At 39.4% G+C, this 25,907-nt stretch overlaps 2 protein-coding genes across 5 annotated transcripts; both read right to left on the bottom strand.

Annotated features, from left to right (window-relative positions):
* Nucleotides 1–1,036: 1,036 nt before the first annotated feature.
* On the bottom strand, nt 1,037–10,616 carry mettl1 (methyltransferase 1, tRNA methylguanosine). 2 transcript variants are annotated; one of them, XM_044171693.1, is made up of 6 exons: nt 10,409–10,616; nt 9,941–10,068; nt 9,630–9,814; nt 5,974–6,087; nt 1,876–1,977; nt 1,037–1,554 (listed from the first exon to the last, which is right to left on the bottom strand). In XM_044171693.1, exons 1-6 carry the CDS (start codon nt 10,486–10,488, stop codon nt 1,444–1,446), a joined length of 720 nt encoding a protein of 239 aa, XP_044027628.1. In that variant the 5' UTR covers nt 10,489–10,616; the 3' UTR covers nt 1,037–1,443. The 2 variants fall into 2 exon arrangements, with proteins under 2 accessions (XP_044027628.1, XP_044027637.1); XM_044171702.1 differs by having other exon boundaries at nt 10,385–10,416.
* A 1,498-nt stretch (nt 10,617–12,114) lies between these two features.
* Nucleotides 12,115–24,208, bottom strand: LOC122865841 (E3 ubiquitin-protein ligase MARCHF9-like). Of its 3 annotated transcripts, none has more exons than XM_044174762.1 (5): nt 24,078–24,208; nt 21,198–22,869; nt 17,964–18,119; nt 16,074–16,266; nt 12,115–13,651 (listed from the first exon to the last, which is right to left on the bottom strand). In XM_044174762.1, exons 2-5 carry the CDS (start codon nt 21,540–21,542, stop codon nt 13,332–13,334), a joined length of 1,014 nt encoding a protein of 337 aa, XP_044030697.1. In that variant the 5' UTR covers nt 21,543–22,869; nt 24,078–24,208; the 3' UTR covers nt 12,115–13,331. The 3 variants fall into 3 exon arrangements, with proteins under 3 accessions (XP_044030697.1, XP_044030707.1, XP_044030690.1); XM_044174772.1 differs by lacking the exon at nt 24,078–24,208 and adding an exon at nt 22,940–23,097; XM_044174755.1 differs by lacking the exon at nt 24,078–24,208 and having other exon boundaries at nt 21,198–23,098.
* Nucleotides 24,209–25,907: the final 1,699 nt, after the last annotated feature.

The following is a 25,907-nucleotide window of genomic DNA, read 5'->3' as shown; positions in this document are numbered from 1 at the left end:
GGCCAAATTATGCCAGAACGCCAATAACCTTAGCAAATGATACAAAAGTAAAATGTGTTTAATATTATTAGTATGACTTTTTCATGAGTGCTTCAATTACTCTCTGCAAACATCTAAAGTTCTCCAGTGTCTGGGTTTCTCTCACTGAGGCATGTGCTGTCCTGCTCTCAATCTCCACCCCCTGCAGCAGCAAAAGGGCTTCAAACCTGCACTGTCCTGTTTTCAAACTCCTGACAGACAAAAATACCTACCTGTAATATACAGTTAAAATCATAAAATGAGCACAGAAAACCACTGTTTCTCCTTTGATTGATCCTTAGCAGACACATCTATTAGATGAAGATAATGGGTCTTTTTTTGGATATCATAATGACATGTAGGAGCAACTTTAAGTGAATTAAATTTAAATTGCATTAGAGAGAGCTACTGGTAATCTAAAAATGTCTTCAAACTTTAGGTATTAAACAAGTTTCTTATGTTGTTGACCACTCAACTTCTTCTGACAACTCGTCAAAAAGGCAGAAAAGATTTTAAGACATGATTGTGTCACAGTCATCCCTTTGAATTTCAACACTCTGTGCTGCCTTCTCTTCTTACAGAACTTGCTGCAGCATGCAGGTTTATTTTTAAACCAGACAATGATCCATAGCAAACAAGCTAGATGTTGATTGTTGGCTAACTTCAAAGTCTAATCCAATTCAGATTCAGCTGCCAATACTGCAAATTACCAGCATGAATCCATCAAAGTTATATCATTGGATAAAATTGAGTCATTTCAAAGGGTTTTCAAATAAATACAAAACACCAAGGCCCTGCCTCATGAAGGAGGACTGGAAAACACAGCTGGAGAACTGTGCGGAGTAAAACCTAAACTCCTTCAAATCAAGTAAAAGGACATGGACTGAAATTAAATAGAGCTGTTTTTTTCCCTCAGTGTAGTTATCCATCTAATGCGGTAGTCCTTTTGGTGAGAAAGGCCCCAAAATAACTGCAATGCAAAACACAACATATAGTCTACAATGAACCAAACCCAACACTGTTTTTTTGTTTTACTAAAAGAATTTACAGCTTTACAGGAAATCCAAAACAGCACTTTGGAGTTTGCCAAAAGAAACAGAAGAACATCATTAAAAATGAAAAAATTTAAACAGTGACGCTTCAAATCTAGCCTGAATAGAGATCCTTTTATGATTTACTTCCCTTGTGCTGTCTTTTGTGGGTCGAGGAATGAAGTGCATAAATTATGTGAAAAAACTGAAACACGAATCCTCCATCGGGTAAATGTTTGTCCATTAATACCAGAAAAACTGCTCATCTGCTGGGGGAACAAGCCACAGCCTCCAGCTCCACACAGCAGCATTATCCTCCATGTACAGATGACTGCATGAGGCCATTATTTCAGTTTAAATCCAAGTCCAAACTGTTTGGTCTTCGTTTGAATCCTCAATCCTCAATCCTCCGGAAAACTGCGAGGAAATTCTTCCCTCCATTTCTCTGCACTTTCTTTCCTTCCTCTGTACAGGTACCCAAACGGTTTATAATGACATCACTGACCTATCGAAATAAGAATGAACACAATTACATTAAGGGATGCAGTGGCAGATAAACTCACCTAAACTTTAATTTGTGACAGAGTCACACTATTCATTAATTTAATCAATCACCATAGCGTTTATTATTGTATTCAAAATGTTCAGTTTTGACTTTTGACAGTATTTTGTCTTTTGCTGACTAGTAGCTGGAGGTCAGTTTACCCTTTCAGCTCTTATTCTTTCATTATTGTAAACATTACTAACGTTTTAAAGGAATAGAATAGAACAACACATGTTGTCATGACCTGCAAACACAGGGATGCAAAGCTGCACGTCAACGTACCAGTTCTTCATCTGGGACACGCGTAAACAGTGGATGTTCAGTGAAGTGCTTCACCATCCAGAGGTGTACTTCCTCCACATCTGTCATGGTATACACCAAACCCTGACATGACCAGACAAACACAGGGAGGTTATTAACACAGTCCTGGGAAAAAGAAGTTAAAGCTTCACTGTTGGCTAAACACAGATCTACAAAAATAAACCAGGCATTTATCAAATGCTTTTTTATACAAACAGATTTTTTCCCCCTCAATTTAAAAAAACAAAACAAACAAAAACAAAAAAAAAAACTAAATCAACATTGTCAAACATTTCAGCTTCAGAGTTAAGTGGTTTCATCACCTCTGGAGAGCAATGGTCCGTGCTAAAAAGATAAAAATAAACTACAGACAACACAGAGGTCAATCACCTATGTCACTGTGGTTTACTTTGGATGCTGACAGATAACATTACTAGAACAAGGATTTCTTAGAAACTCAGCAATGGCACAGATTTCCACACCAGTGCATTGTCGGCACGTATGGGTTTTGTTTCAGAGAAGGCAGGGTGAGGATGAGACTGTGTGCTTGTTTTCTGCACAGATTCATGTTCATCACAACTGTTACTGTTTCAGGTTTAGCCTGATAGTCACAAAAGATATTCACCAATAAACAGACTCGGGTTGATTTTGGTGTGAAACTGCCTCCATACATGAGCATTTCCTTGACAGCCTACACAGACATACATGAGAAAAAACAATCAAGTCAAATTTAGACACAAGCCTTCCATTGTTCCCAACAACCTCTTTCAGCACTCGCACCTTGTTCAAGTGTCCCACTGCTGCTCTGACAGGCAGACGCAGGCTGTATGCAGAACTCAACCAACAGCAGGCCACACCGGTTGCTCAATTTTATTTCAGTGAATTCATGGATTTCTGCATTCTGCAATCAACTGACAAAATGAAGTAGAGCACGACAAATTGTTGTTCAACTACAAGGTGGTTTTGACATTCTGTAAACTAAATTAGACTGTACTGTGATGAAACACATCATGGTTTTAATACTGACATTCTTACAATTCTGACATTTAACTAATTTACGCCAGGATAGACAGACAGACAGACAGACAGACAGACAGACAGACAGACAGATAGATAGATAGATAGATAGATAGATAGATAGATAGATAGATAGATAGATAGATAGATAGATAGATAGATAGATAGATAGATAGATAGATAGATAGATAGATAGACAGACAGACAGACAGACAGATAGATAGAAAAAGAGTGTTAACTCCCACTAATCAGAGGTGGGTGGCCCCCCTTCCCCAAGCCTTTGAGTGGGAGTGGGAGCACTCATTTTGCTAACCCTCTACTTAGTATTTTTCAATTTTAGCGCAATGGTTTGGACTTGTGCTTTTGACAGCTGTAGAAGCACCACCGGGACTGCATTCTTTCCCTTAATGATGATCCCATGATAAACAGCAGGGCTACGGCTACATACTGACAGTCCCCCACAGAAATACCGAAGAGCCTCTCAGCCTCTCTGAGCCACTAACGTTAGCTCAGCTACAACACAGGTACCACACAGAAACTTTTACAAAAGGGCCATGGATGTGCTTCTGACTGTCAAAGCTCCAGAGTGTTTCCAGCATGGACACAGAGTCTGACAGCAGCTGCTCACAGCTGCTTAGCTGTATGTCGCTCACTCTGGTCGGTGTCTCCTTACCACCCGCGGCACACACGAGGCAACGCCCCCTAAAGTGTTTGTCCTGCAGTCCTGCATTTTTTAAATATGCTGGGAGGGAGGGAGAGAGCAGAATTTGGGGGTGCAGTTACACTTTAAAAACCTCTGATAATATAACTAGAACGATAGTACCTTAAACCATAAGGCAGGTGATTTTTTTTTAAATTGTCAACAAATCCCATTAAAACCAACAACAAATTGATCTTACTAACATGTTTTATCTGTGTAGCCAAAGCCTAATACATCTTATTCCTCTTTGCCATAGAGCTCCATTATTGTCCAAAAACTATTAAAAACACAACAATGAGCGACACAGTTGCACTGGGTCACATGTTCCTTCATTATGACGAACACTGTCATTTATTTTGAGTTGATCCCACATACACCGTCCTGCTGTTGTAAATACTTACTAGTGCACCGAATGTGTATTAGTCCGCGGCTGAAAATAGTCCCTAACAAATGCACCATTTACTGCTGTTTGAGTAACGTTTTCTAAAAATTACAGTGCCCAGCTGTTAGAAAATCATTTAACCATTAAAAATGGAACCAGTTTTTAATAACTATCATTTTCAGTAGGAATGAATAGGCTAGTGGCTGAGTGGTGCCAACAGTGTGGGGAAGTTGGAAAGTACCAAGAGAAGGACCAACGTATTGTTGGTTGTAGTCTTTTCATGGGATTTGTTGACAATAAGAAAAAGTATAGAATAATGCCTTATCCTTTAATGGAGAGATACCACAAGGGGTAAGTGGGAAAATCTGTTTTTCCCCCTGTATTTTGGCTGAACTGACCATTTAAAAGGCAAGTTGGAACTTAATTTTACATCTGTGCATCTTCCAATTAAAAAATGATTCAGAGCACAAAGATTGTGAAAAATACTGCAGAGAGAAGCTTTAGTTTTGTGTGTGACCTCGGCTGGAACAAAGGCTGCAACTTAAAACTATTTTCATTGTCAATAAATGTGTCTATTTCTTTTTTATTTTTTTTTTTAGATTAACTCATTAAACGTTATGCTATTTCTGACAATTTCTAGACTAACATGGACTCCTCAAAACTCCTTGAAAAAGCAGTGGCTCAGCAACTCATAGATCACCTTTCATCCAATAATCTGTATGAACCTCATCAATCTGGCTTCAGAAAATTCCACAGCACAGAAACTGCTCTGACAGAAGTGGTAAATGATTTACTACTTGCTTCACACTCTGGCTCAGTGTCAATACTAGAGCTCCTGGATCTTAGTGCAGCATTCGACACGATAGATCACCACATTCTATTAGATCATCTAGAAAGTTATACTGGTCTCACTGACACTGCTCTCTCATATTTAACTGGCAGATCTTACTTTGTTTTACATGTTCATCAGACCATGCTAAGGTCAGTTATGGTGTGCCACAAGTATCTCTGCTTGGCACTATTCTTTTCTCTATTTACATGTTGCCCCTTGGTACGTTAAGCAATCATTACAAACTAGGTTCCCATTCCTATGCAGATGATACTCAGCTTTACATCTCCATTAAGCCTGACACCTGTCATCAGCTGGTGAAGTTGGAAGAAAGCCTATCACAATTAAAACAATGGATGTCATCTAACGTCCTCCTTTTAAATGCTGAGAAAACTGAATTGTTAGTTCTTCGTCCAAAGCAGATTAGAAACAAATTCAGTTATCTCACTCTGAACTTAGCTGGTTCCACAATTTCACAAAGCCCTAGTATTAGAAATCTCGGTGCCCTATTTGATCCCAATCTCTCTTTTGAAAAACATATCAACGATATTACTAAGACTGCATATTTCCATTTATGAAATATTGCCAAGATCAGTTCCATTCTTCCCATGGCTGATGCTAAAACACTTGTTCATGCATTCGTCTCATCTGCAAAGTCAGGTCTCCTGACTATTCCAAAAATAAATAAAACATCAGTAAGTGACAGGACTGCCTAAGAACCAAACTACGATTATCCAGCTTATATTCAGTTTTATGTACACATGGTTATGTATATGTTACACATTTTTGTATATGTGTTTTTCATTAATATCCAGGTATGAATGTACGGGAGTTTTATGTGCATAGTGTGTACTGTTGTATTTTATATATTTTTTAATATGTCAAAAATTGTTTTTATTGTTTGATATGTAGTTACTCACTTTTTACATTTTATATATTTTCCTAATGTTATTGTTTTCTTTTATGTACAGCCCCCGTATGTACACCTCAAAGTAAAATCTTTGTCCAATAAAATCCATAGGTATTACATTTACAATGATCTATATATCCTCATGTTTGAGAAGCTGAAACCAGTGAATGTTTGGAATTTTTCCTTCATAAACGATGAAGCGTTGATCGACTAGCTGCAACGAGTCTTACTTATGAACATACCTCAACTCGCAGTGTGTAGGCGTACTCTGCCAACAATGTGGGACTAACGATCCTCCATTTGTGCTTGGTCTTCTTAAAGTGTGGGTCAGGGAAGAGGAAGAACATCTTACTGAGCTGAAAGACACAACAAAAGGGTCAGAAACAGTAAACGGTAAAGTAGGCACAGAGTAAAAAAAAAAAAAAAAAAACTTAATTCATTTCATTACTTGGTGTCATTTCCACACCAGATCAAAATCAAACTTTATTTTTATCTACTTTGATACGATGGTTCTAAAATGTATGAATGTCATCACTTAAATGTGGCCCCCATTATATTCTGTGGGTGGTTTTTAAGCGGATTGCAAAACTGGAATTTCCCTCGTGAGTTTTTTTCCATAAAGTTCCCCATGTCTCTGTCTTTGACAAGTGTACAAGTGAAGGCTGCACTGATGTTAGTCTGGCTGAAACATTAAAAACCATTCCAGTAACTTTTTATTAGTTAAAATAAATAATGTCAGGTATAGACAGAAAGGTGTGGTAATCATCGCTGGGGACTGCTGCAGCCTCAGGGGCCGCGTCAGTGCTGATGGAAGATGGAAAAACTTTAACACTATTTTTGGGTTACAAAAACATACTAAGAAGAAGAGAAAAAAGTATTTCAGGTCTTGAAAATCTGCTGTTTCAACTATTGAAACATCATTCAAGCGAGAAGGATTGGGACTAGATTTTGAGCACTAGTCTGGGTGGTTGTTTACTTGTCCGCTTTGAAAATCTGGGTAGTGAAGTTTTGTTCTAATCATGAGTGAGGAAGGCATCTAATACTAAAGCAAGCTGCAGCTGGAAAAATGTTCATCTAATATGAGTCAAGAGATGCAGTTTATGAACGAGATGAAGGAAGTGCCACTGTCTGCAAAATAAAGCACCTTAATGCAAAACCAAGCCAAACTTCACTTTCAAAGTTCCTCTAAAACATTTACAATCTCAGCTTGGCAAGAGGCCTTAACTCAGACTGTACAAATGATAGTCATTATTTTAAATGACCTGAAATAGCATACTAAATTTATTATTATTATTTTTTAAATCAATGCATGTGTTTTACATGAAACACCTATAAATATGTCAGTGTTACAGCAATTACTCTCCTGTGGTCATTTCTTAGTTTATACTTGCTCGGGGTATTTGAGGTGAAGTTTTTATCCAGGGTACCTAAATAAATTAACCCTGGTACACTAAGCCCACTGTGTAATCCAATGCGAGTTTCAACAAGTCATAGATTACCGCAGCTTATTGGAACGGATAAATGGTGTCTTGCACTGCTCTATACTCAGCTGATGCGATGCCTTGCGTGTCAGTCAATGACCCCATTGTTGTGAAATCCTGGATTTATTGAGCAATCCATATAAATTCATTCAGTCCATATGTTAAACATGAGGAAATAATAATAATGATATTTTTAGTCAGAAATATTTGGGCTGCATCTTCTTATTAACCTTGGCAATGGCAGGACAAAATTTAAGGTTATTACAGACCTCGGTGGATGAGCTATTATAGAACTGAAGGCCTTTTTGTATATGAGCTCAGAATTCAGATCATATGTGTGTTATTTCTTCATATAATAAAGTACATAAAGGGTCAGTCCACCCACTTTACAAATTTTTTTACCTCCAGTCGTATCTAGCTATGCAGATATAGTTTGAAGAGATGTGCCGGTATACCGTTTTTACTATATACCTCGGTGAAACATTGTGATGGTAACCATACCGCCAACAACTTCTATTACTGTCATTATCGTGCTTATCGCTGTTTTCAGAGTGTACCATGAACACATCACAGCTGTCTTTATTAGCAGTTTTATTTTGATAAACCACAACAGTCAAACAGAGACACAGCAGAACCAGTGAACTAGGCTCCTTGTCCGACTAGCTCTAGTTACTCTGGCAGTGACTTGCTATGCTAACATAAGCTAGTCAACCTACTGAGGTGCGGCTAGTTTATGGGCGCAACGTTCAGGGAGAAAGAGCATGCATTTTACATGGCTGACAACTGTGCAAACTCCCTGCACACATGACATTCTTCCCCAGAGATCAGCTTCAACTCTGCACGCTGACATGGTGTGCAGATGGGCGAGTGGCGCTACAGTAGTAGCTGGTAATATTACTGTGACGCGGTCCATCGCTATTATATTACAAAGTTCTGCCTTTTAAGTGTTAACACTCAGCAGGTAACATTTACTTAAAGTTCCTGTGTTCCAGAAAGTCTTACAGACTGGTGGGTTGAATCATAAACTCTGTGACAGAACCCAACAAATCTTGCACACTAACATTCAATTCATGAATTAAACCTTATGAAGGTCTGAGGACTGAAACACTGTAAATAATGTGAATACAAGTGATCGACAGTGTGCGGGACCTTTTGGTTCAGCTTTTGTTTTGGTGCAACTATTAACACTCAAAAGAAATCAGAACATCAATGAAAACATTACTGGGTGCATAGAATCTAGAGACAAAGACAATATGCTTTTTAATTTAAAGTAATTTCCAGTCAACTGTCTTAAACTTAAACAACCAACCTGCTTTTGTTTCTAGTGTGTTCAGTGTATTTGTTAATTAATTTGCTGTTAAATCTGACGCAATCATGGTGCGAAGTAATTTTACTATATTTTAGCACTAAGTCATATTTTAGGAAAGTTTGACGTTTATCGTGATAATACCGTACAGACAAACTATCAATCACTGGATACATTTAGACTGTAGTCAGTTTCCCTATAGTCCTACCGATAAAGTCAGCTATATAGTTGTAACATCAAATCTAGACTGTGCTGATCTGTATTAATGTTTATACCATGGCCACTGAGACTTCTCTATTCTGATTAGCTGGAAGGTGTGGATTAACTTTAAATAACTGGACACCTATGACACAGGTGTTCTAAATGAATGCGCCACTATTAAACTGTAGGTAAAGAGAGCAACAGTGACACTTTGCTAAAGAGCTCGGAGCCAGTGTTACTTGTGTTACCAAAAAAATCAACTAACAGTAGGAGAAGAAAAGAGAGGACATCAGAAATAACGTTAACTATGGTAAAGTTGGTGGCCAGATGCTGGTAGTAAATGATGTTTCTTTAGTTAACGGAGGAGATTCAAGGGGAATGGAGACTTTACATGGTGGTGGGTCAAGGCCATTTTGATTTGGGTGGCACATGAGGGGAGTGAGACAAAGAAAAAGGAGGGAAGCTGGTTGCAACAAACAAATTGTACAGTAGCACAAATTGTTAGAACAAATCTACAAACAAATGTATCCTAATGAAAATGTCAAATGTGTATGAAATCATCTTTTTTCCACAAATCAACCTTCAGTGAAAAACAGCAGTTCTGCTAGAATCTCTTTGACTTTTCTCAACAAGTGTGGCAAAGTTTGTGCGTTTGATTGTATTATTTTTCAATACATTTTTGGGAATGTTTAAAAATTGAAAGTCACAAACAAGTTACAAACAAGTACTATTTAAGTTCTAAGACCAATGCAAATGGCTTCTGAACTGCGTCCTTTTATGTAGGAAAGAGCAGTGACTAGCTGGCTATTTTGTCAGGAGGACAAACCTGCAACCTCAAGACCAAAACTTCCTGGAGCAGGAGCAAGAAAACACTCCCATCTGTTCTGTCGTCACACAGCAGCAAACCTACCTGTCCTTTAGAAAAGAAGTTGGGGAGGTACTTCATCGCATTGCTGCGAATGCAGGCAATGTTCTGGTAGCTTCCTGGTTCCGAGGCACGCAGTGACTGGATACGATCCCGGACATAATCTGACACTTTCACTCGGATCTCCAGGCCCAGGATGAGCTTGTCTGGGAAAAGTGGCGATAACTCCACTGTGAGTGAAGGTAAAGACACAGAGAGACACGAACAGAGACATGAACAAAGGGGACATGAGGTCAATACAGAGCAGAACTATGACCTGTGAAGACTGCAGGCAGTCAGATCAGGGACATAACTACCTAAAAGCCCCCCATATCCACATCCAATGTCTGCAAACTCAACTCGGGGGGTCTCCTTCTCAGAGGTGCTGCCAGTGAAGATGTCTGGATACAGCTCAGACCAGTCCATCTCCTCAGGACACACAGGGCTGAGGAGGAAAGAGCGGGGTTTTAAAGCAACTAATTTATAGTGAAGACACATGAAAACAGCTGACAGGGTGTTGTGTGTAACAGGGATAGTGTTTATGGAGAGAGATGGTAGTGCTGAATGTTTCATTATTGTGAGCACCTGCATTGTATTAGGGCAGAGGCAAACATCTCAAATCCTAGGCTACTAAAAACTAAACTTTTCACACCACCAGCTGCTTGACTTTCTTGTCAACTTCTACATTTATAAATGCACAGTTGGGACTGACAATCGTATCGTTAGCAGGTAGCGACAGAAAATGTAGTGCAGGTAATAACCTCAGACACATGGACATCACTCACTAATCAAACGTGTGGTATGCCATCGGGTTTGAATGGGCTCGCTGTCTGTAGTAACGCTTCTGCGGCATTAACGAACTCATGTTGGATTAAAACAGAGACGACACGTAATTATTAAACAAACACAGGTCGCCACTTCTGAACGTCGACTCACAGACAGTCACGCTTGTTTCTCGTTAGTTTACCACCAGTTGTGAGTCGCGGCGTTTTTACGTCATCACCAAGCGTCGTTCTCAGCGTTGCAAGCATGGTTGCCAGGTTTGTTGAAAAAAAAACAGTATTTTACACACTATCTATCTATCTATCTATCTATCTATCTATCTATCTATCTATCTATCTATCTATCTATCTATCTATCTATCTATCTATCTATCTATCTATCTATCTATCTATCTATCTATCTATCTATCAAATGTACTTAAAGTATCAAAAATAAAAGTAGGCTACTTACAATGTAGATACAAATGCTTCTGTCCTTGTTTTATTATCTGTTGGATTGTTATTACTGATGCAAAAAGACAAAGCCATATCTACTGGCGACTTCCTGCCACAGGTTATTGTTGTATGAGTTGTGATCAGTTCAGTAGTAATTTTCCATTCTCAGATTGTTTCATTTGAGTAGTAGTACAGACCTAAAAAAAAGAGCATGATTAGAGAAAAGTCTGAAAAAATAAACCTAATTTTGAGTGGCATAATTTTCTTAGTCTCGTAATCGTCGTACGACCCTTTCTGGGGTAATGACCCGCAGGTTGGGACTCGCTGTTGCATGTAAGTGGTCAGGGTGGGGCTAATTATTAATTACTTAATTTACTATTAGGGAGTTTAACTGATAAGGGGCAAATTTAATCACCAAATGTTTAGTGTGTAAAATCTGAAAGAAAAACTATAGCCATCAGATAAATGTAGGCCTAGTGGAAAAAGTACATGTTTTGCCTCTTTAATGAGCACACAAGTATAACATACAATAAAAAGGAAATAGTCAAGTGAAATACAAGTACCTCAAAAGTGTAGTTAAGTACAGTACCTCCCAGAGTGTTTTTTAATATGTTACTGTTGATAAAATCAAATCATTCCAATAGAAAGTGTAACCCAGCCTTAGTTAAATATCAAGAATGCAGAGTTACTGGAACATAGCAAAATGAATACTTTCTGAAGCCACTCTATCTGCTCTTGTCCTGAAAAGGTGACACAGTGGATCATAGCTACAGTCAAGTTTGTTTTCCTCTCTGCAGGATGAAACATCACCTCATGATTTTTAGTGTCCAAACAGCCACACAGCCAGTGATACTTTTCACTGTGTTGTCTATTAACTGGAAATGCTGCAGTTCACCTCTGGGTGACTTCTGAGTCAACTCTAATATCCTTCTCAATTCACTCTGTCGAGAACGTGGCGACACATCATAGTTCCCTCCTGGTGTAAGGCTTCATGAGACACTTGCTTATGTCCATAGATGCACAGACGACTGTCTGCTGCAAACTGAGCTGTAGCTCTTCAACCTTAGTTACAAGATTTAAACATTTTTGAGATACAGTTTTGGAAATATACTGTAGACTAACAGGATGTGAATTTTCAGTCAGGCTTTTTTCAAATTATTTGACATTTGACACGATGCTGGTTTGCGCTATCCAAAAAAACATGAATCCCTGCAGGGACATAATCATGATCAGACAAACTAGAAGAAGAAGAAAGAAGAAAGGCAACAGTAGAATAACATTCATATTTTTATTTGAAAATGTACTTATTCTTTTTGATAAACATAAAATCTCCCCCTTTGTCTCTGTCTGTCAAACCATTTTCTTCACTTAACTTTACTTATCTAACAATACTGAACCCCTTTTCAGATGTATGCCACATGTTTTACATGAAGTACAGCTGTGACCAATACCTTTATTATGAATCTTTAGTAATACTGAACATAATGCACCATGTTAGAATCACATGTTCATATTAAAATGAGATGAGTAAGGTTAGCCTGAGGGTGTAGATTTAAATTGATATGCAACAAAACAATATTTATATTGGCATTTCATGATCCAAATTGGAATATGTATTAATAGGGAATGATGGGAAGTGCAGTATCCTAATAATAACATCTAAGTAGAGGAAGTTTGAATAATGTAGAATCACATTTTAAACAAATCGTCGTTTTGTGAGATTCGTGTAATCCCAACAGGAAAAATCCAATCCACATATATCAAGAGTGTCACATTTGTTTTCAAGCCACATTCGCTAGGATCCATCTTGTTGCCTAAAAACAACACAAAACAAAACACAAAGATTTTCCTTTGAGATCAGCAAAGGCTTTATTACAAAACATGAATTGTACTTTAAGGGTTTATTTTAAGCAATTGTGTCATGTCTCAAAGTTTTATTGGGCTTTTTAATGTCTGATTCATCAATGCTGCTTCAAGTGAAAATCTAGCAGATTACCCTCAGGAATACATTGAATGAATTAGGGGGGCTGGGGCCGTTGTTACGGTGGTCACATGAGGAGGAGCACAATCATTTTCACCATCAAACTCAAATCTAAATCAAACTTAACATTCATTTTGTTTTCTTCAGAAAGCAAAAAAACAAAAAACAGTTCAATGACATTTTGTAACATGGTGGTAAAAAACGGTTAATAGCTTTAAGAATCATAGCTCTTTGTTTTTCAAAATGTATACATTTTTTCTTATTTGTCATGTTTTCACAGTCTTTGTCTTTAAAGACTCAGATAAAACTGCAATGTTCTCCCTTTGCCCAAATCTGAGTAATATTTCTTGTTGTCCACTTTGAGCTCAGGGAGAATCTGCGAGCAAAATATGAGACTAAACGTTAACGGCAGTGTTAATGTGGCAGATTAGGATTTTTTTAATTAAATCCCAATCAACCCTTTGATCTCCTCCTTAAACATCAGAGCACTTTTGTCTGTATAACCCAGCCTCATACGGTGGTCACCCTCATGACCACCTCTTGGTTGGCACGGTGCAGGTTGTTGGGTCTTAACTGGCTGAGGATGTGCAAAATAGTGTAGCCACAGTGGTGGTTGAGAATAGTCCTGACATGTCGAGTCGCCCTCCGGCCGCTGTCTGTGATAGTGTGAGAAGAGTTCCTTTCAACTCGACCAGAGCCTTTACTGCTGGAACTGATGGGGTCACCTAAGTCCTTTGCTTTCTCATAATTCAGCACTTTCCACTGCTGGTTCACCGCCTGCCAACGCTTAAAGATCCGGTAAACAGACGATCCTTCATGGATTATAAGGCCTGGGCATAAAGGACAAAGGGGAGGTCGGGGGCAGGAAACAAGGTTATATATAAACAGTTGCTTGTTCAATAAGAATCAGGAAGTACTAAAAATTAGTACTAATAGAGTTAATAAGAATAAAAAGCGGACTTGTTTGTGGGTATTTTAGACTGGTGAGAAACACGTGTTGATAAAAATCCCTTCACAAAAAAAAAGGCAGAGACAGAACGCAAAAAATATACTCATGCAGCACAAATGTTATTATTTAATTTGTCCGTATGCTTAGAATGAACAAATATGCAAATGGATGCATTCACTGTATTAATGTATATGTAAACTATCTCCAATATGCTTTGAGAAAGAGATCATATTAATGATAGCAAGGAAGATAACAAGGTACTTTCAGCCATGCTAGCGGCATGGCAGTGTTGGTCTGTCAGTCGGTCGGTCCACCACTTTGGTCCAGACTGAAACATCTCAGCAACTATTGGATAGATTGCCATGGCATTTTGCACAGACGTTCATGGTTTCCAGAGGATGAATTCTACAGACTTCACTGATCACCTGATTTTTCTTCTATAGCACCACCAGCACGTTGACATTTTTGGCTTTTAGTGAAATGTCTTGACACCTATTAAATGGATTATACTGAAATTTGGTTAAGATATTCTTGATGCCCAGGTATTAACTTTGGTGACTTCCTGACTTCTTCTCTGGCGCCACCATGAGGTTCAAATGCCATGAATCATTTTCAAAAGAGGGAAAATGATTAGAACCGAGGGGGTTGAACTACCTGAAGGCAACATTGCAGATGTTCAGGACAGCTACAAATACCTTGGGATCCTGCAGGCAAACGGAAACTATGAGGAAACGGCAATGAAGTCAGCCACGGCCAAATACCTACACAGAGTAAGGCAGGTCCTGAAAGGTCAGCTGAATGGGAAGAACAATGGGAAGAACAAGATCCGAGCCATCAACACATACGCCCTGCCAGTCATCAGATATAATATCTGGTATAATAAACTGGCCAAAGGAGGAGATAGAGGCCACTGATAATCAAGACAAGGAAGCTCCTCACAATGCATGGAGGGTTTCACCCCAAATCCAGCATCCTGAGACTGTACACTAAGTGGAATGAAGGCGGCCGAGGACTAGTGAGTGTCAGAACCACTGTCCAGGATGAAACAACAAAGAACCAGGAGTACATCAAGAAGATGGCCCCCAATGACAAACAGCTAAATAAATAACCTCAGGCAGCAGAAACCCGAGGACGATGAGGAGGAGGAGGAAGATAAACCATCGTGGAGAGACAAGCCCCGGCATGGCATGTACCACCGACAGATAGAAGAAGTGGCTGATATCAAAAAATCCTACCAGACAGGACCCCAGGAGCGGACTGTGCAAAGATGCCCCTGAGACAGTTCAGCATATAACAGCGGGGACATCGTGTTGATCGACAAACAACAGAAGAAGACAGTGGTGATAGATGTAGCAATCCTGAGTGACAGCAACATCAAGAAGAAGGAACACGAGAAGCTCGAAAGATACCAAGGGCTGACAGAGGAGCTAGAAAAGATGTGGAGAGTAAAAACAACAGTGGTGCCAGTGGTAATCGGAGCACTCGGAGCTGTGACTCCCAAACTGGGAGAGTGGCTCCAACAGATTCCAGGTCCAACATCAGAAGTCTCTGTCAAGAAGAGTGCAGTCCAAGGAACAGCTAAGATACTGCGCAGATCCCTCAAACTCCCAGGCCTCTGGTAGAGATTGAGGATGACACAAACCATCCCACAGGGGGTTAGAGGGGGATTTTGTTTACACTGTATATATACCTGCTTAACGTCAGCATGTCAGCATTGTGATTGTTAGCATGCTGTGCCGACAGTTAGTACAGCCTCACAGAGCAGCTAGCATTGCTGAAAAGATGTGTTAATTGAAAAGCCAAATTGGTAACACTTTATTTACGGGTCTCTTAATTTTCTAATGATTTCCTTAAGTAGCTTCCTGGAAACTAACTATGTAATTTGGTACTAATTATAGGGAAAACAGGAGTTCCCTTGAAAGAACTGCACTATTTAAACCCAAGTTAATATTCATTCAATATTCTTTTATTAATGTAAATGTTATTCTTCATATATGTTTAATTATATGCTTGCTTGTAGACAAATTGCCCACTTTTGCATCCTCAGCTGACCTGTTGTGCACTGACTAAAATACTCTCTAGACAGCAATTAAGTGAAGTACATCATAAGTATACCATTAAACACTGTCTCTATATTCCTGATAAATAGTACCAAATTACATTATTCTTTCTGTGAAATTATTAGGAAATTATGGACATGTAAGATAAAGTCAAAGTGACAATGAAACTTAATAATAATTATAATATCCACAACAACCCCCTGTGAAATAGTCAACATGGCAGCCTCGGTATCTGTGTCTTACCTATACAAACTATGTCCATGAAGCCATACATGCCGTAGCATATCTGGAAGAGAAGGTCCTGCCGCTGCCATTTGGCTGAAGGACTGAGAGAGGACCACACCAACCAGGAGATACTGGCGATGAGGAACAAAGAGCCCAGGATAATGGCAGCAATCTGCACCTTCTCAATCACAGTCAGAGAGATGGCCTGCCACTAGAAAAGACAGAGTGAGACACAAACATGGACTGAAACTCTGTACTGTAGGTGTAGATTGCAAAATGTTTCTTGATTATGTGAGATAATGTGTGTTTGTCTCAGTTTCTGACAAAATCTTTGTAAATCGAGTTGTTGCACAAAGATGTGTCTCTAAAGAGCACCGCACATCCAAGTAGGCGCGTTTCACCCCAACACATATTTCCCAAATGTTTTCTATAGGTTCGGTGTGATCAGTGGTCTTTACATGGAATGTCATGCAGGTTGGAAACTAAACCTGAGGATAGTCCTAAATCACTAACTTCAACACGCTTCAACGCAGGATAAATTCCATAAAAATGTCTATCTTAAGTCTTTCATTTTTATTTTTGGTTGCATTCTGCCTGCTGGTTTGACTCCAACTGTTTTCAGTATTCAACAAATATATAATGAAACAAAGTAATGCTGAAGCAGCTTGTTGAGATGTTATGTGTATAACATTCCTCTTACAAAGAAAGTTGATTCACTGTCCACACCAGGTGTTGCTGTCTCCCCCACTGCTAGGTTTGTGTTGGTTTTAAGAAAGCTTGCTGTGAAGACTCAGTAATAACTTGTATATAAGATCAAACATACTGAAGCTTCACTGACTTTACCATCAAGGTTCACTGTTGATGTACAGTGACGTCTAGATAGTCTGTTTGCCAGCTAGCTCTGTCTGCCGTGGCAGCGTGGTTCCAGTGTTGGGTTTAATTTAATTCAACTGCCAGTATTTGACAGTGTATGTTAAAATTGCTTCTGACTGACTTCTGTGAGAAAAATGCTTTATTGCCCCGATTCACTCTGGGTTTCCGAGTGTGAAGCTCTACACCATCAAGTACAGTGCTTTGTCGTTCACTAACTACATGCAGTCGCTGCAGAGCCTCACTGAGCCTCTGCTGCTCAGGCTTTTACACAGATAATACAAACTATTAATCAAGTAAATTAGAGAATTTCTCAATGGATTAAGCCATTTCACAAATACTACATCACATCTGTTCTCCAAAAATATTCTATTCATAATGTTCATTCAGAGATGCAGGGATTGTCTTGCAACTGAGGGAACGAGCATTTCATCTGATAACATCTCTGTTCCAGCATTGAGAGGCTAAAATCATTTGGCGATACTGTCTGTTTCTCTACCGTCCATGTGCCACACGCACTTTGGATAAATCACGCGCCAACTCTTTGAAATGTGCAGTGTCTCATAAGTGTGTTCTTGGCATCTTCCTATAAGTTCCCCATCACTTTCTTCTCCTCCGTTTCTCCATAAAAAACCAGTATAAATAACTCTGTGAAAATTTAGACGGGCTACTCGCTCTTTATCTGCCGACAGCAATGTGAAGCTAATGAGCTTCTTGTTGGGAATCAGTGCATGTTGACTGGACAAAATCAGGCCAAAATGCCTCTCTGGGGGTGGTGATGTAAACACTGCATGGCCTCTACTGTATGCCATTACATTCACCTCAAGATCAGTGACCACTAATGTGATTAGTATGCTTTTCTGCCAATCACTCACTCTAATCTGGCAACATAAAGCTTGTGCATGGCTTTCTGCCATATAGCCTGGCAGTCTAGTGTCAAGGATTTTATTCCTATAGCTCCTTGAAATGTTTGTTTTCCACAGCGAACATTAAAGATGAAGACAGACAGAGAGAGAGAGAGAGAGAGAGACTCTGTACCTGCAGTGGGTTTTTGGTGCTGATGGCCAGGACCTGATACTTAAAGTAGCAGATCTCACAGCTCCAGGAGCCTCTCTCACTGATCCAGCGGATAAGGCAGGACTGGTGAGTACAGCGCACAGAGCCAGCACAGCGACAAGGGCTCAACAACTCCCCCTGCAGGACACACGAAGCAGGTGCATGGGACACACAGCATTCACCGAGGCTGCTGGATGTTGAAACTGTTATTGAATCTGCCTGTTACAAAATTTGATTTGGTGAAGATGACAGTAAAAAATAAAGATAAAGATCTTTATCATGAATGGCCCAACTTGGAAATCCCCAGCCCTGACAATGTTACTGTCACATTTTATCTACTGAAGGTACAGTGTTGTTTGAGGGGAATTGTATTTGCAGTTGTTTCTGTCATGAAGATGGCAATGGATTAAAAAAGATAGTTAATAGCTTGGAGCAAGCACCAACAGATATAGTCAATGTGAAACTATACTGTATGTATGCAAATGGTATAATACGTTTAGAAAGGATGACATCATTACGGCAAAGTAAAGAAAGATTTGAGGAAAAATTATATATAAAATAATAATGACAAACTACAAATAATGATAAATGGGTATGTCACAAATGTAACAATATTTCACAATGGTTTTATTATCTACAATATATGTAGTGTTCTTGTAACCCTTAATTCTGTTGGCATTAAAGCTTTGACGACTGTATAGTTCTGCCATGAATCCACTGTGTATATTTGATAAGCTTTCTGTTGGGTTCCTAGATCTGCCCAGGTTTGCTAGATCTACTGTATATGTTGATGTTTACAGGTCTTACAGATCTTCATTCCGTCAAAACTGTGTCTGGTTTTGTTACAGTTAAAATGTGATGAAGCTAACTCATCTGATATCTACAGATCCAGTCGATGTTTTTTCCTGGTTCATTGTCTCTGGTTAGCAAAGAGAAGCTGAGGTGGTAAAATCAAAGCTCCCACATCCCTGATACACTTAGTGTTCACTTCCATTGTCAACTGACTGCTATTTTTATGGTCCTTTTGAGTTCATTGGAACAAACCAGAGCTGCACTTTGTAACACAATTTTCTGAGATTGTGTGATGTCGGTCTGTTTTATAAGGCATATTTTATAGTCAACTATGTGATAAAACTAACTCTCATACATTTGTGCTCTGCTTGATGCAGTAATATGGAACTCATGAACAAAATAACTAATCATTCTTTCAATTTATCTGTCATCCCTACATATGCATCATTCTCTGCAGGCAACCTCACAGTGTTGAATTGTCTCCATCAGTAGTGTACATATCCGTAGGATCCAGTATCTCCAACTTCTCTTTTCAGAACCATCTTAGGCTGGCTCTCCATCTTCTGTCTTACAGCATCTCTAACAGGTTTTTCACAATTGTAATATGTCTATGAGGAGTTTCACAAAAAAATTGTGAATTCATCTGATTGCAGTTTGCTTGCCCATTTGGGATGAGATTTTTGGAGCAATGATCAGCTCCCAATGTGACACACTTGCAGAAATAGCTGGAATCGATACAGGCCACAGTTCCTGAAAAAGCTTTTGGCGGTTGATCCCCCATTTAATTAGGACTAATTAGGGTATAAAAGTGAGTGGACCTATTTATTACAAAGATATTTCAAGCACCACATACTCATCATGAATATACAGTTATGTGCTGTCTTGAGGAACATGTCAGTGGTTGATAGGTTCAGTGGATATAATAACCAGTCAAAGGATACACATGCCTTTATATATCTTGACCTGCAGACATTCAAAACATGAATAAAAATGTAATTAAGGGAGAGTATTTGGTATAGTTGTTTTGAGACATTTGACTATCTGCTGCTTAACGCCTTCATCTGGATACAGTTTGCTTCTCTTGTGTCACTTTCTTGTAGCCTCAAAAGCAATCACAGGACATCTGGCTCAGGTTTTCTGTTATCAGTACGAGACTCCCTAAGGCCCCTTTGGACTGTCAAGGCTCTCGCACATCTCACTTTATTTTCTGTCTGACTCTAGGTGATGTGCTAGGTCTTTAATTAGTTGCATATCTGGAGGGGAAATGAGAACTTTCCAAGTCCTCTAGCAAAGTCTGTCTCTTCAAGGTTGATTTCATCCACTAGATTTGACACGCTCAGGTCGTCTTGGACAAGAATGACGTAAACATTTGAAAAATATTAGAACTTTACTTTCTGTGCTTCCCCTCTGTTCTCCTTCGAGTGGGTAGGAGATACTTAAGCTGTACTTTATGTGACCTTCCTGTAGCCCAAAGGGATGATCAGCGGTTTGATCCCTCTATTAATGGTTAGTACTGAAGAGTCCCTCAGCAAGTTATTGAACTCTTACTGCCATCCTCACTCAAATCCCTCGGAATAATAATGAGTATAAATGTCTTTTATGTCAAGGAATCATTCTCTGAAACCTTTCTTCATTGCTTTTTTAAAATGGCCTAATTTTGTGCATCAGATGCTGAATCTACTGTGAGGACTTCACTGGTTCACATAGTAAATGCAAAGCTCCTCCTGCTTCTCTCCAGCCTATTCTTAACTGACACCCTTCGTCTGCCCACTGGATTTTTACTTTGCATCTGAGCAGACTTGATGCACACTTACAGATATTTGAAACAGTTTGGTATCGATGTATAATGACACATATGTTCATCATGAGAATTTAAAACTGCATTTGTTCGCACAACTAAACAGCTTAAAGCAGCACTCCACTGATTTTACACATGAATATCAGTTTACTTGTGAGGACTATTATTACCCTTCTTCTGGCTCAGGAGGACTTTTGTCAGCTCTGAGAAAAATAACCCTGATGATGTCATGGTGATGTCATCAGGGTTATCTTAGACTACACATTTATAACCTGAGCTCCAAACTGACATGGACAAAGAGGTAAACTTCTCAACAAATAACTATTTGCATCTGAATGTATTTTCTGAGCTTTGCCCACTGGGTTTGTTTTCCTTTAATTAATTTTCACATTCACATATTTTAGTAGGCCTATTTAATCAAACAGCAGTGGAGTAGTGAACATGGCCTCATGACCTGCTTGAACAGACTTCCTACAGCTGAGCACCACGTGGTTTGAGGCCCCTTCAACCAGCAAGCACCTGTGCTGCTGAGGTGCCTACGGGTTTGCTCGTGGGCACCAGTGTCCTACTGAGTAGGCTAGCTTAAAGCACAGGAACCCACAGTACCTTTTATTATTTAACTATACCTTCTCCGGCCCCTGGAAGCAGATCCGGCACTGCGGTGATCGCATCCCGCTCTCTGAGAGATTCGGGAGAGACGCAGCCTCCAGGCCTCCTCCCTGGGGTTTGGCTCCTTCTTCATCCTCAAATGCCAGGCTGCGTGGCCGGGGGTCAGAGCCGTAATATTCCTCCTCATCGTCCCGGTGAGAGCAGTTCAACGGCGGCCAACCACAGCCCCCTATAGCGAGCCCTCGCATCCTGGTCTGCGTGTCCGGGTCTGTGCCTGCATCAGTCCTCCTGCTTGATCCAGAGCGCATCAGTAGCAACACTTTGAGTTCATTGAAAAACATTCGGATCCGATACTTGAACATTCTTCAGCAGCTTTACTACACAGGCACAAGTGCTCTGTGAAACAAAACAGCCTTCAGCTTGACTGTGGCAGGTCCATTATTCATTATCATTATTATAACTATTATTGTTATTATTATTATTATTATGGCATCTGAACCAGTTGATTCAAGTAGACAGTTCACAGCCTTAAATTAAATATAATACAGATCTCGGTCGAAAAAGCACGAGGAAAACATTATAGGCTTTTAGCCCAGAGCTCTCTGCATATCCTGTTGTTATAGCATGTGCACCGCCATCCAGCCAATAGGGAAGGACTTTTTTTCATGGACAGAGGCGTTTTCTGTCGGGATTGAGTGGAGACTTGCAAGCCACGAACTGTGAGGCACCAACATTAAAATCAGAGGGGTCCAACAGCATCCTCTCATGCCTACATGTTCAGTCCGGCTGTTTAGGAGTATCCCGAGGTTCAAACTGGTCCTCTTGGTGTTTTAAATCCAACAATATGTTGGTGTCTATTCTTCTTCAGGCGGTGAACCAGTGAGGCTGTTTGAGGATTAATAAATCCTATTAACAACTAAATTAAAGCCCATTTATATATGAGTTTCACATTTAGGGTACCTAAAAGGGGAGGTGAAATTACACGAGGTGACAAGTGTACCCTTTGTTGTCTCGCAGTGGCATCCATCAGTTCACTAGTTTCCTCTTCTTCCTCGCTGTAGCCTCTTTTTTTTGGCTGGTAGATCGAGCGCCCCCCCCAAGCAGGTCCGACGACCCAGTTACAAAGTTCCAATCTCGCCGCCTTGCATGTTAGAGATGGATACGAAAGAAAAATATATGATGAACAACAACAACAAAAAAATCCATTTCACTGACAACTTGCAACGCCAGTTCGCTGCTTTCCCCCAACCATCTCTGCGCCACAAATCAGGAAGAGCGGGGAGGATGATAGATATATGGATTCCTGCACAACCACAGAGTGAGCCGACAGGAGACTGCAACTGTCCTTTCCGGGTTGTTAAAAACACATCATCATCATCATATTTTCACCAAATTAAATCATGGCATGCCGGCATGAATCTGTGGGACAATAAAATGCCTCTCCACATGGAAAGCTGCAGCGATGCGTCCAGGATCTCCAGGATGTTAAAACTTGATTTTTAGTTGGTTTTCAGGCTCAACAGCACAAACTTATTTAGTTACAGATTATTTAAAAAAAACATCCTCCCTCCGTGCAGCAGATGAGAAGAGAGATGAGCTCCATCCACAGCAGGCAGCGTACGGACACAAGCTGCTGTCCAAGGTGCTGATACTCATGTGACGTGGAGGCCACGTGCTGATATCCATCGGCTGATGGAGAAAAGAAAAACAATTACTGCATGTAAGAAACCGTGTGTGTGTGTGTGTGTGTGTGTTTCACCTTCTCACGCATGATGTCACAAGATGCTAATAAACAGAACAAAGACTCTCCGGGGTCGGGACAGTGGGGACAGCTTGCATTGCAATAGATTCAATACATCCACCTTTCACAGAATCACAACACTATCTGTCACATAACTGTCTGAGAGGAGACTGTCTACTGTCTGTTATTAGATAAACAGGCGCCTGTTCCACCAGCACAAAGAGGAGCAGTGGAGTTGTCTGCTGAATTGCATTATGAAATAAACATTATCTCCAGAAAATGTTTAAAAATAAAAGTCATAAAAAACATTATGAATGCCTGTTGTTTATGATATCTGTGTTGATGTCTAACAAAAGCACACACTCTTTGCCTCACATGTGTTTTTAACCCGTTCCTGTCTTCCTTCAACACAAATCTACAGCCAGCGGAGCAGAAAGTCTTTTGTTTAAAGGTGTTAAAGTGAAATAAGTGATAAGGAGCTGCAGCTGTAGAAGCACACATTTACAGTCAACATCATGGCTTTCATCTAAACTTTTTTCAGAATAGGAGGCTTTGTGGTAATTCTAAGTTATTATTTACTTTTTAAACGATTGGAGCAACTGTCTTTTCCAAGAAATGAACAGTTTAAGTAAAAGCTTGATGTTTAAAATCTCTAGAATTTCTCCAGAATGAGTCAGCGAATATTGATCTGATAGGCTGATTAATTGATCCAGCTGTTCTTTACTTGTGTTTAAGGCACAGTGAGACTATGGCGAGTAGTAATAAATAAACACACCACTTTTCAAAGAAGTTACAAAGTGCTTTAAAATGAAAACAGAGCAAACAGATTTACACGTGAAAACAAGACTACAAAGCACGGTGATAAAAGATATTAATAAAATGAACAGAGCTATTCAAGCTAACTGTGTGTTTGGTGGAGATCTTGATAGATTAATGCTGCTCAGTGTCCAAACAACAGAGAGATGACAACGTGTGTTTAAATATACAGTTGGCAATGTATGTCTGGGATCAGAGGATTAGATATGCAGTATAGTTAGGAGAGATGTCAGCTACAGACTGATAATCACATGTGAAGCAGGCAGTGCTGCAGGAAAGACATTGCAGATTGGAACATTTGGGCCATAGATAGTGATCACAGCTGAATGTGAATACTGACCACAGAACAGGATGTGTCATCATCTGTGTGATAAAGGAGGGTCCGAGGCTGTCAGCGGGTTGTGGTAAACATTATTACAAAGCCAGAGGCAGTTTCATGTTCCAAGGGAGCCGATGCAATGGAGTCCCTTGAAGATATCGTCAGTTTAAAGGGGATGTAAACAAACATGTTAAACACACAGTAATTATCATACATAGATTTATGATATCAGAAATTTAGTTCTGCCCCTTGTGGTCACGACTGTCACATTTGAAGTGACAAATGTTTGAGGCATCTGGGAAACGACTCTCTAAACTCTTAACACTGCTGCTGCTTATTCTTTTCTATTAATTTGCCTCAAATTCAATTTGTTTAATGTTCTGTGGTGGAAAAAATATCAAGCATTCATCAGTTGACTGACATTGTGGTTAAAACATAAATATATAAAGATAGATATAAAAAGCAACTAACTGAATAAATCACAATGGTTTCTGTCAACACTAATATTTCTAAGCAAAGATTCATATATAATTGTGGAGATAAATTCTATTTGTATATATTTTATGTAAGTATGGAAATTCATTTACATATATACACATAAGTTATGTATGTAAATATGTCCTTTTTATTTCATGTATAATGTATTTTGTAAGTATTTGTAGATATTTTCCATTGCCATTTTCTTTGTCTTCTTAACATTCATTTATATTCTTTGTTTTTCTTTTTCACATGATCACTCAAAATACAAAACATAACAAGACTGCAATGAGCCCTTTTCACTGAAGACATTTTGACACATCACAGTAGCTAAAGCACAGGTGTAAATATTAAAATCAGCGATGGCTGAATTCCATTTAGCTGCTTCAGTTTCAGGTTCCTGGTGTTGTGCATGCTGGCTCACTGTCATGGCTTACTGGGACACTTGAATTAATGTTATTAGTAACACCTGTGCTTTTCCTGCTGTCTGGTGAGAAAAAGACCCATAAAAAGTAGTTAAAATGGTTGGAAATCTGTCATTCAGAAACAAGTAGAACTGAGTCTGTAAGTGTTTCTTCAGCAGTTCTCCTAGTGGGGCAGAAAGCCCTGGAGCAACTTAACATTTTTAGAGAAGCAATGCTTTGTTTTAGCCTTTTGTCACAGCCACTGAGACAGTCTGCATGCCACTGTCACTGCACTACTTCCCCATTTCTGGCCACAAGTGCGGATACTGGCAGCATCTACTTCCTTCCCCTCCAGCATGCAGCAGGAACACGAATGTAGGAACAGTGGCTGGAAAGAAAACTGTAAAAGCACTGAAAGACCGTATCCCAAAAGGATCGATTGTGAACAGACATCAGAACACATAAACTGTAACTGACCAACTAGGATTTCATTTATAGACAACCACAAGTCCACCATTCAGATTTTTCTGCGATCACATGCTGTTTTCAAAGCAGGCAGACATTGTGCAGTTTGTTTGTAACCACTGTACATCCATAAAGGAACCAAAAATGACATTTAACGAATGATTGACTTTAAGGTGCACTTTTATTGCAGATTATTAGTTGAGAGTTACAAACCCGAATTGCATTCAGTCCATTTGTCCATTTGGGCCCCAGGAGAATGTACTTAAAGTCTTAAAATTTAAAGTACTCAATGCAGAAAAATGTTCCCTGTGACTGTTATATTATTAAATATTATCCCATTAGATTATTATTACTCATGCATTAATGTAAAAGTAGGATTTTACTGTTGTAGTTGGTTGAGGTGGAGCCTATTTCAAACTTTTTAGTAAAAGACTGCAACTAATGATTATTTTCATTATGGATTCATCTGCTGATTATTTTCTCACTTAATTGATTGTTTGGTTTG

The sequence above is a fragment of the Siniperca chuatsi genome, linkage group LG2 (assembly GCF_020085105.1).
Source record: "Siniperca chuatsi isolate FFG_IHB_CAS linkage group LG2, ASM2008510v1, whole genome shotgun sequence".
Taxonomy (NCBI): Eukaryota; Metazoa; Chordata; class Actinopteri; order Centrarchiformes; family Sinipercidae; genus Siniperca; species Siniperca chuatsi.
The sequence above is the reverse complement of the archived record's forward strand: the minus strand, read 5'-3'. Positions and strand labels throughout refer to the sequence as shown.